Source organism: Neopsephotus bourkii, unplaced genomic scaffold, assembly GCF_033783945.1.
Source record: "Neopsephotus bourkii isolate Nb327-2 ecotype Australia unplaced genomic scaffold, CSIRO-AGI_Nbou_v1 NB_1542, whole genome shotgun sequence".
NCBI classification, from domain to species: Eukaryota; Metazoa; Chordata; class Aves; order Psittaciformes; family Psittacidae; genus Neopsephotus; species Neopsephotus bourkii.
The window spans coordinates 6,954,961-6,973,307 of record NW_026902018.1 but is presented as its reverse complement, the minus strand read 5'-3'; the positions used below and the strand labels follow the sequence as shown (position 1 = coordinate 6,973,307).

At 37.3% G+C, this 18,347-nt stretch overlaps 2 protein-coding genes across 4 annotated transcripts in view; both read right to left on the bottom strand.

Moving 5' to 3' along the window:
• RANBP1 (RAN binding protein 1) overlaps window positions 1-18,347 on the bottom strand; it is an 82,964-nt gene that overhangs the window by 48,537 nt on the left and 16,080 nt on the right. The window lies entirely within an intron of this gene.
• TANGO2 (transport and golgi organization 2 homolog) overlaps window positions 1-18,347 on the bottom strand; it is a 36,179-nt gene that overhangs the window by 2,033 nt on the left and 15,799 nt on the right. The window contains exons 5-8 of one of the 3 annotated variants that reach the window (XM_061370837.1): window positions 9,853-9,923; window positions 8,239-8,392; window positions 5,387-5,491; window positions 3,510-3,645 (exon numbers count right to left, since the gene is read on the bottom strand). In XM_061370837.1, the coding sequence (XP_061226821.1) occupies window positions 3,525-3,645; window positions 5,387-5,491; window positions 8,239-8,392; window positions 9,853-9,923 (451 nt within the window). In that variant the 3' untranslated portion in view covers window positions 3,510-3,524. Of the gene's footprint in view, window positions 1-3,028; window positions 3,646-5,386; window positions 5,492-8,238; window positions 8,393-9,852; window positions 9,924-18,347 lie in introns of those variants that run through there. The other 2 variants (XM_061370836.1, XM_061370838.1) reach the window with 2 other exon arrangements.

The window sequence follows — 18,347 nt, the reverse complement described above, 5'->3', positions numbered from 1 at the left end:
AACAATAAATATCAGTTAAGCTTTGAACATACTGAGGACCTCCAAAGGCTTAACTCATTCTCTGGTCTGCTAAGAGTATATTTATTAAAGCTGCTGCTAACAGGGAGACAAGACAATTACATCTCCGCTAGGGTCCAGGTGTGGCACAGAATCAAGACAGCCTCAACTTAGTGTAACATGGCTCTCAGGTTTGTCCAGGATCCAGGCTTCTTCCAGTGACCCTGGATTCTTGCCCTTCAGTAGCATTTTGTGAGGTTCAGGCTTTTCACTAAGGAAGTACTGGGTTTGCTCTTCCCTTCCTATTAGCTGTACTGTATATCTGCTGAAATTATTTTAAGCCTAGATTTCATCTGGGTTGCCACCTTAACAACGACAATACCAGTTGCTTGACTTCTCAAAGTGACTGTCAGTTTGAAAAGGTCATTCCTTGTAAAGCTAGAACTACCTCCAAGACAGCTCTACCATTTTATAGACAAGAATATGCCAGTCCTTCTTCCTTTAACGACTTGCTTGGCACATTCTGGTATTAAGATTTGATGACCCACTCCAGTCTGCAAAGAAGACGGCAGATTCCAAGAGGGATGCTCCAGACACTGGTTTCAGACACTATTTGAGAACCTTCAAGATTTCTACCTGATCTTGCTGTGCTTGGAATATCCAGCTGGGGCTAGTAACAGCTAATAGCTTTTTGGAGGGAAGTGATGGGCACTTTAGTTGTCAGAAGTTGGAGAGCTGATTATGGAATTATTTCTATGACACTTGGTCTGGAAGCATTCCAGTAAATACAATCTCTTTACTAACCTGAAAAGCAAAGCAAAATGCCCCAAACCAGGACTACTAGCTTTAAAGAAACACTTTTCAATTTCTTACCTGGATAAGTATGCAACAGCATGCAATCAAAAAAACCCAACAACTGGCACATGCCAAAACACAAATCCCCCCAACCCACCCCACCACTCTTAAATAAGTACCAGAAATGCACTTAAATCTCTTTCATTGCTAATACCTCATGAAAGATTTTACTTCATCTTATCACACAAAGTTACATAAACCTATGTGCAAAAATGCACAGTTGATTCATGGTGACTGACTGTTCACCAGATACACTTTGTTCTGAGTCTAATTATGAATATAGACATACATATAAACAACAATTATGAAATAATTTAAAGGAAAAATATAAATGAGTTTGTACAGATGTTTTAAAAATTCTTCCACCACCATTTTGACAGAAAAAGACAGGAAACAAAAATCTTGCAAACATAACACATAAAAGATGTTATATATAAGCAAACTTCATAAAAATGACATGCAGTCGTTCCCTATTTACACTTTTTTCCTTCATATCCTTTAAACCTGATATTTGCACTTTCATTGTTAAAAAAATAATTCTATAAAAATACTTTAGCTATAGTTTACTTTTTTCACTGGATTTATTGCAACTCTAATTTGCACACTGTAAATTATGCACTTCATGAATACTCAATATGAGGATTTGCTGCTATCCACACTGCAGTTCTGTTCCTGTTTCCACTGAAGCCAATGACAAAACTCTCATAAGCTTCAAAAGTTAAAACCACACCTCACTTCATTAACTATTCTGACATAATACAAAGTAACATCAGAGGTTTTGGTCCTTTATTTTGTCAGAAAATGCAAATCCCAAATTTAGAGTTTTTTATTTAAGCAAAGCAAAATATGTTATCATTTGGTTTTATATCTAAACGGACTTGCTTTTCTTTTACCTATGTGTAAAAAGATAACAATCTTTTATTATTACAAGACTATTGTAAAAACTAAGGCTTCTAAATGCTCTTAGCATGAAATGCCTTGCAAATAGTATGCTTACCATTTAGGTAATGTCTTCAAAGAGAATGTCTTGTTCAAATACAAACTGGTGATTTTTTTGCTATGCAAACTCCCAGTAAGTGCAAGCCATTGAAGGAGAGTTTTGGTTTTAAATACGCAATTGTCGAATTCAAATTGAAGACAGCTATGGCTATTTCCCTGCATCTAAAAGTTACAATAACTTTTATTTGTACAAATATGTGGTTTAAACAGTCATCAAAAAATACAAGAAGGCTAAGCACTTCTTCCTACAGCTCAGAAAGATAGGCTGGAAAGCTCCAAGTTTGTAACCATGTACAACCCAAGCAGACTATATGGATCATCTTGCAATGAAGGTGGTCAAAAAGCCATTTATATAGCACTGAACCAACAACCTGTAGCTAACCATGCAAGGAGTCCTGGTATCTAGAAGCTATTTAAATATGCAAATACAAAGGAAATAATTGACTAAATGCTGCTTTAGCATCTCCTGGCAATTAGAAATCTGGGAACGGCTTCTCCATTACAGAAACACCCGAGTTTGGATACAGAAGAACAGTTGCACGTCTTTGTGATGGGTGGTAGAAATCTTGCTACTTCGTAATAATTAATCAGAGGCTTGTAAAAAGAATACGTTCAGCCTATGTAGAGAAAAAGACCTGCAGTCATGCATTACTAACTTTACATTCAGCATTCAAAATAAATCATAACAGGATACTAAAGGCAGCAAAATTACTTGGGGCTTTAAAATATCTTGGTATTAGCTAGAATCTTCTACCACCTACACTGGCACTGAATAATTGAAAAAAAAAAAAAAAAAGCATGCATTTAAATAGCCTTTTAATTCACAGATGTCAGAACACATGAAGTGCATCTTAATACCCAACTTTTTCAACAATAGAAGACCATAATAATGTCACCTTACAACAAATAGCTTTTTTTACTAAAAATCTATGAGCAATCACTCCAGGCTTCAACATATTATACCAATAAAAACATGAAGCCAAAACTGCACATACAAAACAGCCAAGATATGTAAACTTCATATTCAGCTTCTGTTTGCTGAATTACTTACCTGTCTGCTGGGGAAGAAGATAAGAAAACTGATATTGCTAATTAGACTATCAGGAAATAAGATGGCACAATACAAACGATTCTACTATGCTCTGCCCTCCCCAGGCACAACATTGCACCATGGCACTGCTGAAAAGTTTGTTATTGAAGCATTTAATGCCATAAAGATAAAATACATTCATTTAACACACACTGGCGTAAGCTACACAATGTTAAAAGTACCCGTTTGATAAAACCTTCAGGTAGAACCATAAAGGCCAGCAAATGTTTCTCCTCCTCAGAACTGAAAAGGTGTTTCAGAATCTAGTTAAAACAGCCTAAAAACCAAAACTGAGAACACCCACAAAAAGCAGTGATGCCATCCTGGGCAGACACGGCCCTGCCTTGGAGGCTAAGAGATACTGAAACAGTTATTTCTGATCGCAAGTTGCTACTTAATGTCAAAACAGTTTCTTCTGGTTTCAACCAAAGGATTTGTGAGCCCTGATAGGGTATGCTACCAATTTATTTAAACCTTTAATTTCCTTGCTATTTTTAGCTTCTGGAGGCTGACACAAAACATTTACTAGAGCTTAATGGCTTGTTCTCTTATTGCTGTTATTACATACCATTCAAATGGAAAGTTAAGTGTACAGCTTGAATTCATAGGTGCTTGTTTTCCACTGGTTGTCTTCTACACTGATCATATTGCGCTCTGTGAAAGTAACCCATCCTTCGGAATCGATGAGAAGGACCGTGTTAGTCCTGAAACAACAGAAGGGTAGAAGCTTAAGTCTTGGGTCCATGATACGCATTTGCAGAGTCCCAGCTCTCATCCCTGAAGGTTTCAGCTCATTTTTTTTCTTGACCATATCACCATCGCACTAGAAGGACAGAAATCATCCTGGCAAGTTCAAACAGGCATTTTCAGTCCCTTCTATCACTCCACTAACTCCAGTTCCCTTCTGCACTTGCAGCAGCTGACACAAAACCTCTCATTTAGAAAGTATGATAAAAGGTTAAACTTCATTTAAGTGTCAAGTGTTCCATTCAGAAGTAGCATAAACCCAAGCTTTTCTTCATAGCCTACATGTTCCCTGATGGGTTATTCATATCAGTGGCACTCTTCCATTCCTTCCTTTCAAATCCATTGTCCATTAATATTTAAACATAATTAATTATTATCACAGGACACTGATACATGATCACAGAGAAACTTTTCTATGTCAAGGAACCTTCCGAAGAAGAAATCTGTTTTCATGAAAAGCAGATTCCATTCATGCATCTATGCCACTCTGTCAGGTATGAGCTGTTGTTTCTCTATGGACACTGCAGTACCCTGCCAGACAGAGACGACTGACAGAAGTAGGAATTTTTCACCATCCTGATGTGGTGGCCTTCCCCAAATCATCTCACAGTTGTTCACTCATGTAAAAACTGTTTAATTTCCTCAGAAGAATACTGTGAGGCCTAACTAACAGCCTCAATTCACTTAGCCATGTTGCTAAGGGAAAGGTAAGTATTAGCATACAATTACAGTAGCAGGGAAGACTTGAAATATAGTGTTAATTCACCAGTAAGAGGTCAGGATTTCTACTGAGTTATCCTTGTTTCCTTTGAAATAGCTAGACTGCAACCTGTGAAGCAAAGGAAGAAAGATGCTGCTTTACCAATTTAAGTCTTCATAAGCCATATTTAAATTGCTCTTTGAATATATTTTACAGAGATAGTTGGTTTTGGCAGTGGTTTCTTTCTCAGAATACCAACTTAAAATACTTGCAGAAGGGAGTGCTCTCGGCTTCACAATTTACATCTCTACAGAGGAAATACTATGGTTGAGTATGCCAGAGACCAATCTGACAAAAATGTTGGCAGACTTTTAGAGGAGGAATTCCCTACCAGCAGCAACAGGGTTCACCTATAATTTGTCCATAAAGGATTAAATGCAATATTCATTACATTATTCTATTCTTGCCGCTTTAGAACAACAGTCTGAGCAGAAAGTAAGAATATCTCAGTAAAAACAGCAGCATCAGTTATGGAAAAGTAGAAATACATGTTGTTTTGGACAACAGTAACAGGCTTCTAATGTATGAAAATGGCAGTTACATATTACAATGACATGCCTAAAGAAACCTCTGAAGATTATATTCTCTCACTCTTGAAAAAGAAATTATGTAATTCTGCAGTATTGTTGGTAAGATCAAAATTAGAGGTGGTCAGATCTGCTGCTACACTGGGGAACTGTATTACCTTGCCTTTGAAAAACTGAAGCTATGTCACACTCCCCACCAAAGGTGAACCATGTGCACTTAAAACGTTCATTAGTAGTAAATCTAAGGCAGCAGAACACTGAGCAACGAAATACTTCATTGAATTATACTTGAGTAATATCTAAATAAATTTAAAGCAATCACTATAGAATTAAAACTTACAGCAGTATAGTATTGATTGGAGATATGCTTTGATCCAGTATACATCTATTTCTGACTGTGAGGTTTCTTACCTTGTTCCATAACCTGGGCAACGAACACAAATAGCTGCATACTCATTCAGTACAGGTTGTATGTAATCCTTCCCTTGCTCTTCAATCGCAGGGTCTGGTAACTGACTGAAAAAAGAAGCAATAAAAATATAATTGAATTTTCCAACATTAACACATTCATCCCTCTTAAAGTGAGCTGTGTTGACTGAGTGATTGATAAATACCAATCACTTTTCAAAAAGTACAAAAGTGTGAATTGTGTCTGAAACTAAGGTATGAGGAAAACCAAGATAAAACAGCTTGTAAGCTCTTTCCCAAAGAGAATTCTTTCAAGCTTTTGAACTTCTGTATCACTTTAAGAAATATTTTTTGTATCTTGACAATTTTCTCACTTTCCTTGTTATTCTTTGTCTTTCTAGTATTTTGGTTTAAATTAAAATATTCATGATCAAATAATTTGAGGTCCATCACATAAATGAGCATCTTTCCAGTTAGACTCTGGGAGCTCTTTTTACGTTGAAGAAAGACCTCTCTGCTTTCTTTGATCTTATCTGGAATACGTGGAATACACCCAGGACAATCCCCAAAATAAAATTCACGAAGATGCATCAGGCAACTAGGTGAGCTTGCAACCATCCAAATTTCTTGACATACATTCCTATCAAAGCTTGAAAGATGTTTAGAAACACAGATTTATTATAAAGCATGTCAAGCTTTGTTTATTGTAATTAAACAAGTATCAGCATCCCATAGAAGATATGTTAAGGTCTCAAAGGTTGCTGCAATAACCCTACACCCACAGCTTTCCACTCACATCACCAGAATATATCCTTAAATGCTAGCCATGAGTACAGCTTCTTATTTCAGTAAAGATTCCAATGTTATTTATCAAATTTATCAATTTAGTACCAGGTTTTTGTGTTTGAGTTTTAAGCTTCTTCCATCCTCCAAGAAATAATCCTATTTCTGCCTCCTAGAACAGACCCATCTATAATTGTACCTATCATACTGTAATAATTCAGCAGCTTATCAGCTGTGCAGTGGATGTTGGGTAAAAGGGCAGAACAGAAAAGACTGATCAATTCAACCTCATTTTCAGAGCTCATCCTGACCTGTAGAGGAGACTGTGCAATTTGTTATACTCTGACTGACCTTTACATCTAACTGCGATCATTTTCTTTGTTGCTGTGGTGGAGAAGAGGACATCTGGGTGTTTCAGGGAAAAGCAAGAATAAGTGTGAACAGAGCAACTAAGCTCTTCTGATGCCTGTGTTGGGCATATGGCTGGAGCATACCATGATGTAACAGAGAAGGCACATAGCAGGACATTCAGCCGCTGAGAGCCATCAGCTTCTATCTCGTACCCCACCACTGACAGCTTCTGTATGAGCACAACGGGCTCTCCAGCTTAATGACCCTAAGCAGTTTTAAAGAGACTAGAAGGAGTGCAGTACATCCCTGAGATCACAGTCAAAGGTGGGGCTAATCAAAGAGAGGGGATAAATGACAAAATCCTGTATCCAGCAGGAAAGAAGGGAATTCTAAGATTAAACCACTTAATTCCTGCAACATACACAAAGGGATCATAAGGTAATATGCAATAAGATATTTTTAAAAAGTTCAAAGCTAGTGCATATCCATGTGTTCAAGATGAAATTATCTTTTCATAACCAATATGAAAAGTGCTTTGGAAGTATTACAAACTTAATTTTAAATAATGCTTTTTGTAAGTATTGCCATTTTATAGTAAGATTATTTCAGATGAGATCCTACTGAATTACTGAACATTAAGATCACTTGGACTGTAATGTATCTTGTACCTTTGTCTTTTTAGAAGTAAAAGGTAAAGTGTAACATTTTTTTAATGAGAAATCTCTTCTTCGCTCTTCATGAAAAACTAAGTTGGCTTAGTAGATTTCCCAATTACTACTCACTGCTCAGATGTCTCATTCTTACATAAACACCTATTTTGAACCACTGAAAAATGCCACGAACATGAACACTGGCATTAAAATTGCCTGATAAAGGTAGGAAACTGGACCTATATACCAGAAACAGCTTGGCTTCAATACAGATCACCCCATAGTCAGGTAAAAGACAGGCAAAACATGACAGATACTAAATGGTGAGCAATGATACAAACTCAGACAACAGCACCTCCTTTACCCTGCTCCATGTCTGGACATTGAAATGGTATCAATTTCCTTTACTTCTAAACACCTAGCTTCAGGCTCAGATTCACTGTGCAGCCAGTCATGAGTGCAAGAACCTTACTTACATACTCAAACTCATCTCTTTGGAATTTCCTGGACCAGAGACCTACAGCAGAATTGTGCAAATACACCCTCAACTCCTTCCCTCAATTAGCCTAAAACAACTGCACTTTGAGGAAGGCAGCTGTTTCTACTCTGAAAATACCTTGCTTCTCCACCCTCTGTCTACACTCTGGGTAGCAACACAGAGTAGCTAGCAGCTGCTGATGCAAACCTGCTCATGTAAACAAGCGTTTACCCTGTGTGCAGTAAGAAACTGAACCTCACCCTGATGTGAGCCTCCACAAAGCTTACAAGCAACTTAGAAATCCCCTATTTTGCACTTATTACCCTTACTAAGAGAAGTGCAATCTTTAAAGAAAAGGGCACAGAGAAATCAGTGTACAGTCTATCAGTACCAAGACTGCAGTAATAATGTTTACCATGCATGCTGCTTAAAAATCAATATTGTTGGAAGTCAGTCTCTTTGGAGAGAAAGAACCTTACCTTTCCTCTTTATTACCTATCTTTAGTCAATTAATTTAAGACTGAAGTTTATTTTCTGTCAAAATAGTTTCTAGATGCAACTTTTAAAATGGTCATATCGCAATATGTCCTTACGGCTGTTGATTATTCATCACTGTGAGAAGCTCCTGCACCAATTCTTCTTTGGTAAGGTCTTGACTTCTCTTGACCACCTCTGTAAAAAGCTGCTTCCCATATTCAAGTTTCTTCCATGGTGTATCCAACAGAGAATTACTCAATCCATATATTCCTATACATAATAAAAAAACATTAACCATTAACTATTTACAGACCAGTCTCTGTGGACCACTTCTAGCTACACAGGATCTACGCACTTACTAAATAATGGTCAGGAAGGTGGTGGTGGAGGAAACCAGTTTAACTGCAAAGGGTATTCTGGTGATTTGCAGTCATCATTACAGATTCCACAAATTTTATTAATGTTTAGGTGATTCCCCAGCTAATCTTTTCCTGCAGGTAAGCTATAAAACACACGCCCCATTCCTAACAGGAGACGACAGCAGGCATGTATCTTGCACTAGGCTGTGCTTAGGCACTTTTCTGTGCTAACATTCAGTACTTTGTTTCACAGTTTTACTCCAATGAGTATTTGCAGCAGCTACTTTTAACCTCTGGTTTGCCAAACTGTGAAAACGCTACAACAGAAGAACTACCTGCATTTTTTGCAGTGGTCTTTTCCAGGTTAGCCACATTAATCAACTTATTTTTGCCTCTGATACTACTCCTGAAAACCACTGCAAAGCAAGAATTGATAACCAGAAGGAGCTTTCCCTTTAGAAGTACCCTACATTTCTCATCACAATTCAAACTAAGCACAAAGATTACCAAACCTCATCTCTTCCTAAAGACAGCCACATACACAGAAAAGAATTCAGCTTTTGAGGCATGGAAACCAGAATTACCTTTGCTACAGTCTACAGATACCTAAAGTCTGTGATTCAGTTTCTAATTACAACAAGCAGCCAGATTGGGGTTTTTAAGTATTTGTATTAAAACCTGTTTTGTGCCTGTAGCTGTACAAAATCTAACAGCTATTTCCAAGAATTTATGCTGTGATTGCAAGAGTAGCTATTTGCCTACTGGTAGCAACATACTGGCCATTAACCTAAGCAGGCAAAATAAGCCATTGTCATTAACTTTTATCAGCCAGCTATGCTGCTCAGAGCCTTTTGTGTGCCCTTGTCCATTTAAATGGGCTTTTTGGTGATGAATTTTGGAGTACTGTTCTCTACAGTCACTAGCAAAGCCCTGGATTTTGAACACACACCTGATAAAACAAATTAAAACCAAAATGCAATTAAGCCAACTCTGTTCCTAAGGGAGCACAGTCACACTCTGCCCTTCACCCTACTGGGTGAAGAGATCTAGGGTCAAATCCCTGAACCTTTGAAAATTCCATTCCTCAAGACAGACTTCTGTCTTTCAGTCTGAGTTACCTAAGGAGCATTCCACCAGCTGTGGATACACCATCATGGATAGAAGCTTTTAACAAACTATTGATTCTTAACTGAAATTTTTTAGTAAAAACGTAAATGAATGTAAGGATTTTTTTTTTCTTTAAAAAAAAAGCAAAGAAAAAGTTAGTGAAGACAATCCTTAAGTAGCTGGGTTACTAGAGTAATACAGCTCCATCCTGATTCCTTTAAAATAACAAAAGGTAATATTCAGACTTTTCTGAAGAAAACCTACCAGCATTTAGGAAAACAGGTTCTGGTTCTCCTTTGTTTCCATAGTAGCAAATTACATCCCCTTTGGTGGTACTGAAAAATATAAATAAGAATTTCTCCTTGAAAAAAACATCAGCTTCTATGTTTGATTATGCTCTAATTTAATGCAATTGTCAAACACAGCAAGATGCTTCTCCCACTGCTACTCCTATGACACCACAGGCCTGAGATTGATGAGTTGTATTACTCTCCTCCTCACAAAACACTGTATTACCTGTATCACTGTCAAAGATTATATTATCATTTTTAATCATAACTATAATAAAATTCAGTAAAATCCCAGAACTGCTGCATGAAAAGCAGCCAAGCCTAATGACAAAAACCGGTATGGTTTTGAATAACTGACGATTTAGTTACTTGGGGAAAGGAGGCATGTTAAAACAAAAGGATGGCATCACAGCAAATAACTTCTCCCCATCATCTCTACTGAATCATTACCACATTTTAAGAGGCTGACTACTCTGGGCCATTTTACCTGACAGAAGCACATTCTGAGGCCCATTTACGGCAGTGTCCTAGGGCATGTCTGGGTCCTTGAAGTGACAGATATGCATTTTCAGGCTGTTGTGAGATAACTTTACTGTTTGTAAACTCCCTTTCTAATTGCAGGTACTGGTTTCAGCACTCACTCTCTTGTGCCCAGTGTAATAGGGCACAGGACTTCACATGACATTCAAAACCAGCTTCCAACACTGGAAGTAACTCTCACTTGGCAGAGGTGAAATCAGCATATCTGAATTGCATAGATTTTTAAGCTGTTGGACTGATATTGACAACACAAATACCAAACCAACTGATAAGAAAAAAAAAATAATCAAGAAAGTCAATAAGCTTTGTGTGCTTGTGGGAAATGGAGCATGGGAAATGGATTGCCATTAGATGGCTCACTCTCAGCATCCCTCAATCCCATCAGCTGACATGAAACAGTGATTCCACAGATTGCTACCAGTTGGTGGGTTTTTTAAATAAATTTGCCAGGACACAGCCATGAAACTATATAATATTGTATTTCCCTCTAGTGATTTACTTGTTCACAGTGGAAAAGTGTCCTATTTAAGTTACTTACAAATACACTCTGAGTATAGTTCAGCTTTTAATGTCCTTCAAGCTCTAGCTCCTTAGAGAGCAGACAGACTTTCTAAATGAAAAACATACAAAAAACAGCCTCAAAACCCAAACACAAAACTTGCAGTTAAGATTGAATTTGGATCAAATAGCATAAAACATAATACAGTAGAGAAGCCATTTCCAGCTCATTTTTTTTCCTAAGATAAAACCACATAACTGTGCCCCAATGCAAATAAGAGTATATAGAATGCAATCTCGTTAACAATGTACTAGAAGTTCAATTGCTCTGTGTAAATTTAGCATCCACTACTCAAACCTTAATAACAAGCAGAACAGCCTTGATTTAGCTGTTTATACTCTTCATAAAAAGCTGTTCTGAAAGATGTTCCATAGCATCCTCTGCAAGACAGCCAAATGAAGAGGGAAATTTAACTTAATTATACAAGTCAGAAGAGGCAAGAGAAGGAATACAAAAAAACCCCATATAAAGTAAAAATAAAACTGTCTTTCCTCCTCTGTGCACTACTCTGTCCCTCCTGCAGACTTGATACTTTCCTGGTGCCTTACAGAAATAACATCCAAGCATTCCAGTATAGTTCAAAGACAGTAATTATAGCAGGTGGTATTTGTGTTTTGTTGCTTCTATTGTTAAATATCATGAAAAGCTCTCAGTCAATTTACAATTTACCTACTTGTTAAAAGAGATGTGGCATTTTCTGAACTTTCCTCTAGTGGCTTAAAAGACATTTATTTTCCTCATCTTTGCTTTTATTTTCAATATTAAGATCCTTGTTCACATTTACCTTATGCTGATCTCAAGACTCTTCATTGACCACCTCAGCTCTCCACAGATGACTGCTCACATCAAAATCATGCTTTAGTTTCATCAGGGCACTGAATACCAATTGTTCCTTTCCTATTCTACCCCTAATTCTTATTCACTAAAGTTTTCTACTAGTCTCTGGTAGAGCTCTCATGGAAATATATTATCTGTGATTCAGTAAAATATTCTTACCCACCAATAAAAGTATATTAGTGCAAACCGTTTGTTTCTTCATCCCATTTTGAGTATTTGCATTGGGAATACCTAGGTAGCCCATAATAAAAGCTGCTGAAACAAAATAGAAGGGAAACACAAGATAGGACCACAATTTCCTTTCCTTAATGTCTCGAGATGCAAATTTCTGTTCCACTATCACATATTAACTTCTGTATGCAACCCATTTATGGAATCTGTTAAAAGTGTTGTATTTTCTTAATTAGAGACAAAAGGGTTTTTTTAAATCATGATCTTTAAACACACTAAGGCAGAGAAATACAGCATTTTTAATGAATATGAGAAAGCGATGCTGAAAAGTACAGGTGGAACTGAAAAAGAATTCTGTTAGGAACAACCTGAACTTCCCTTTTATTTCTTGAGACTCCTTCAGATACAAACAAGTTCTGTATTAAAATTTACATAGAATAAAAGGTATTGTTTGTTCCTGAGCAGGTAAAGTCAGGAATCAGAACAACAGCTGTTTTCACTAGATGGGTAACATTTTCTTTGTTGAATAACCTTAAGTATTAGAAATAAATGACTGGAAGAGTGGGGAAAATCTAATGAAATATTCACCCATTAAGCTGATTCAGCAAACTTTTTGCTAGTAGATGTGTCTACAGAAGTGTTTGTATGAGAAAAATGAGCAAAACTTATATTTCTAAAACCATTTTTATAGTCATGCCATAGGCAATAAGAAGTCTTTGACTCTTTTTCATATTACTAGCTCCTTTAGTTATACAACCAAGATATTTTGCCTTTAAGGTAGATGGAGGTTATTACAAATTGTTTAAAGTTTCAAATATAAGACTCTCGTACACTCTTCCCTTCACTGGATTCTGCCAGTTCTTCAAGGAGAAGGAAAGAAACCTTTAGATAGGCACAGAAATTAAACCATACTTTATTTGGCTGCAAATACTAAGCTACATACCTGAGATGCCTGGGACCTTACAGGAATAAAAAAAGAATGGAGTTCAAACGATCAACAGTTCAAAGGACTGAATCCCCTAACAGCTAAAAAGGACAGCACTGAGCTGAGCTGTCATTAATAGATCAGTCTGACTTCTTGGTCCTAGTCACATGCTAGGATACAGGAAGTTTTATACGCAGCATACACTGGGACACTGCACTTGCCATACACATGGGCAAAGAAAAAGCAATGTGCAAGTAAAGTAGCAATTAGAATAAAATACTTGTAATCTATTTAAACAAATAAAGCAAAATTAAGGTCTTTTTTTTCTTCAGTTAAGACATCAGTAATTACACAGACTATTTTATTGGTGCATTAAATATTATCTTCTCAAATTTTCAAACCTGTAGTTGCTGTAGGTTGTCTACAAAGAGAAAAGATTAAAACAACTGTTATCACTTGAGGGCTGAAAAGATGGAGTTTTAGGTATAGATTTAGGCAAATAGCTCAAGGAAGCCCCTGAACATAGCTATAAGACAAGTTCTGTCATAAACAAGACTGCATGCAGAACAACTAGGCACTACTGACTTGCTTTAGCAACTGCTTTTTATGTTAAAGAGTATTACCTAGCATCTGTGCTGTGCTTCTTGTGACTGACAAATTCACTAAGAAGCTTGCCTGGAGTTGAACAAAAAGATGGGAAACACGTACAAACTGCATGGCCTCTAATTCAGGACACCTGTAACTTATTTTTTCTACATTCCACATTCCTCCAGATGTGTGTTTTCTATTACTTCTAACTTACCTCCACTGCAACACTGCTGCTGTCTTCTGTCAAAAGACTAAAGCTTTCCAAGAGACTTCTAAAATGAAGATACTTCCAAAATTCAGTTCACTGTGCCTGTCAGCTACCCTTTCTTTTAGCATTTGGCTCCACCTTCTCTCTTCCTCTGTTTACAGATACTCAGTACTCAACATCAAGGCAGAAGCCAAGGTGAGAAAAAAATTACTGAAGCTTGATCACAGCAATAGCCTCAAAATCCTTGACTGGGCTCAGACTCCCTTTCCTCCCAGCTTCACATATATAGGTACCCGAATTCAGTGAAGAAGGAGTAAAGGCATAATTAAAGTGATGACAACAGGACCCAGCAGACTTATTTTTTTTTAAATCCCAACCATAGCTGACAGCAGAAAGAGAAAAAACTAAAACTACATAAAAATTATGCTCCTAAATACATAATTCTGTCAAAAAAAAGAGCAATAATAAAAGTTCTAGGAAATTAGAAAATCTAGGAAATAGAAAAGGTTCTAAGGAGTATAAATGTCAGTAGTAACGGATTCTTCACAGCAACACGGAAGTCACACAGAGTTTGACACAATTACTTCCTAATGCAGATGAAATATAAGCAATGTCCTTCTGCACCAATGCGTGCTTCAACTTCAAGGTGGCTGAGTTATGTTCACCAAAAATATAGAAAGGAAAAGAAGAAAAGCAATGAGACAGCAAAGCTCCACAGGGTGTGGTTATCACCAAGGGATCACTCCACTGGGCACTGAGCTCTGATCTTCTAACACGTGGAGTATTTTACAGACAGGGACACTGTATTGTTTAATGAATAATGTGTGCGTGTATTTTTTGTGCAAGGACAAAAGACGAAATTGGCAGCTTGAAATGACGATCAGTCGTTTCAACTGAGCAGTATGGCTCACATATTCTCTTCTCTTCAATGTTCATGGGATAACAGAAAACTCCTTCTGTTCTGAAGCTGAAAACAAACAAGCAAACACCAAACCACCAACTATAAAGCCCAAACATTTTTGTACATATTTCTCCTACCATCAAATAAAATGGTGAAAAGAATACTGCTGGATACTCACAGCAGACAAAGCCTGCTTTGAAGCAGTACTCCGATTTTGTTCTTAGCATCTAAACATTTCTTTGGCGTTGTCCTAATTTTTTGAGCCAGGCAGAAGCTGACACCAGAGGGAAGAGATAAAATAAAGAAGTTTCTCAGAAGTCTTTTTTTCCTTCTCTTGACATTGGACTGTCCATCTCACTAGACTTGCAAATAACTGAGGATCTACGCAGTAGTATTTCAAAGGTGGTAGTACAGAACACATTAGAGAAGTACCTGGACACCTCATTTGCATGAGGAAGTCACAAGCAGCAAGACTGATGTACCACAGAAGTTGGTATTAGGATAGACAATACATGAGAAGAAATGTAAGTGAGCTTACAGAGCACACGATGACTTGCCCATCTACATTCTTTCCACACCAGCAGCCTGACCCTATCTCACTTTGCACTGGTAAGGATCCTAATCTCTGGAGAGCAATCAAATCCCTCCTACACAGTCTCCTACTGATAATCATACTGAGTAAGACAGACCCTGTTTCCAAAACCTGGTCACACTGTTCAGCTGTTTTAATCTTACAAGGCCCTATACTATGAACCATTCATTTAATCTCCAAACACTTTCTTCAGCTTGATTTTATCTCAATGATGCTGCTACATCACTAACCTACTGTAGATTTCCATATTAAAAAAGAAAAAATATACAGCGTCTCATGATATTTAAATATAAACACTTTAAAACATGTATTACATATTGTATATTCGTGCATCTATTCCCCTCCCCATATACACAACCCAACCCCACTGCTTTGGGGGATCTGCAGTTTCAACTGGAACTCAGTCCTAAAACCTATTATTAGCCAAACTTCACTCTCCAGATCAGAACATGAAGGATAAGTTCTGGTACATAATCTCCATTTTCAATACATTACAAAATTAGTCAGTGCAGGTGATCATACAGTTTACTACATTTCCCCTGGAGGGGTTGAAAATTCCCAGTCACAGGAAAGAGCAGAAAAGCTTAAATGAAAGACCTTTTTCTGCACCTCCTCTCACTTGTTTTTGTTAGGGACAATTCATTTAGTCCTCATGGAGAAAGTGATTCACTCCTATTACACAGGGATATTCTTGCACATAAACAGTATGGGCTTTCACTGGCAACTTGTCAGAGACCCTAAACTTGCTGGGAGAGTGACAAGAAGCTGCCACTTCAGTTTGTCTTTCAGGGAAGTCTGTATCACATACTTGGCCATATGGAATACAAGCGAGATGCTGCCACAACAGCCCTAATACAAGTATTGAGACACCCAGGAAAGTCTGAACAACTGTAGCAACTAGATTTCTTGGACATAAACACAGGTTTCCCCAAGAGAAAAGCTTTCCCAATCATTGACAAAACCAGCTCACTATTACTTCAGAAATTATCACAAAGGAAGAAAGAAAACTGCTCTGAATCTTAAGCAGACATTTTTTAAGAGACCAGTCCAGCCTCTGATGAATTTGTTCCTCTCTAATCAGACCAACTGACAGACAAAATTGAAGGAGTAGTGACACTGCCCTCTTAAAAGCTACTTTTGCAGCCACACAAGACTTCAAATAGAGTTTGCCATATGCCACACATTCAACATAAAAGTACATTTAATATAATGCAATAAATATTCATGACTTATACTCAGCAGGTATAGCCAGATGATACACTGAAGAGATGAGAAAAGTACTGAGCATTTTTATCAATACAGTGTTCTTATTAAAACCAGAAAAGAATAGCATTAAAATTGACATCACGAGGTACCACGGAGCAAACAGATCACACTAAAAGTGCCAAAACCCATGCACATTTAAAATAAGTCGCACCAAACTGTGGAAATGAATGCAATTTTACAACCCATATGGTCTTTTTCAGCACTCCTCACATCATTGCACCTGTATCACTTAGCACATTGTCATCATCATAACAGAGAGAAGACACAAATTTCTTTTCCTGAAATGTGTACCTGAAAACACAAACATTGTAAATCTCAATGTGCTGCTTACAGCCATCAGTATCATGTACTAAGATATACTCCTCCCCAACAGTGCTTCCTTTACACTTTCAATTTGAGTTTCCTCTCCATTTTCCCCCACTCTAACAGAGCCAATCACTATTTATTAATACATGTTAAAAGCAGTCTTCAATCTTTACTTTGAACAGCAACATAGTTCAACAAAATAGCATTCACCACAATAACATTTTCTATTTACACAGAGTGTAGCTTCCATTTATATTTCTCACAGGAGTACTTCTAATTTCCTAAAATGACAAGTTAACATCTCTTATAGAATTGCTGTGCATCATTAGCTTGGCAAGAATTTCACTTCATCAGAGTATCCAAGGCTAAGGATGTGTCAAAATGGAGAAGTTAATCAACACATACAGCTTTCAGAGTAATATTCAGCAAGGAATTATGACCTGCATCACCACAGAAAGACTATTCGGTTGAGCATACAATCCCCTATCAGCCCTGCATGGAGAAATAAACAAACAGAAGCAACATATGAATGATTGCCTTAACAAATAATGTCCATTTAACCTATTTTAATAACATTATACTAGCAGCCATTATGACTATTCCATTTACCTATATTAGAACAAAGAAACTCAGATTTACTTACTGCTTGCTATGAATATCAAGTTTGCTTGAAAATATATTAAGGCTATTTCTTCTGTTATCTTTTCAATTATAGACAGCCTTCCACCTCTGGAAGGCTAGCCAGGTAGCAACATGCAGCAGAGAGCAGAGAGTCAAATCCTCTGGCCATGGTAAAAAAAATAATGTAAGCAATAGAAAAAATATTGAGAAGTGTCTGGTGGGATAATGAACTTCATAAAAAAGAGAGTAAAAACAACATAAAAACAGCAAACCCTGTGTTGCCTAACCTGCTTCTGGATTAAACTTCTGGAAACATAACGTATGTTTACTTCTAAGCAGGCATTCCTGGTGCCTTCAGAGGTGGCACATACTTGCCTTTCTGTATTCATCCTTTTAGACTTTGATCACCTACAAGAGTTTCACTTCACTTTCCCATCATAACACAGCAAATTAAAAAAATGAAAACGAATAGCCTGGCAGAATTTGAAATAAAGGACTTCCTTAAAAAAACCACAAAACACTTGTAGGAAAGTGGGAACAAAAAGATGATTAAATAACTGGGAATTCTGAGCCACCAGCTGAAGGTGGTCTAATACAGAAAGTGAAAAATGTAAACACAGGCCAGTCAGTGATTGGGTCCTAGAAATTATTTTCACTGAAAACAGCAAAAACTGGGCCCTTCTGCTTTAAGCATCCGTAGTTTCGCAGAAGCATGCAGAAAAGGTGAACAGGTGAAGGCCTTGCACCGTCAGGTTGTCTACTAAGATAAATGCTTCTGCAGAAAGCGTAGCAAAGCATTAGTGCGCTCTTCACAATTTATACCTGCTTAAGGTCATGAAGAGTGCATCTAACTGAGCACTGATATATAGCCTGGAAATGACTTTAGTCCTGGATTTCCATTCTTCTTGATCAGGCATAATGCAAAGAAAAATCAGTATATGTATTTGTGAGCACA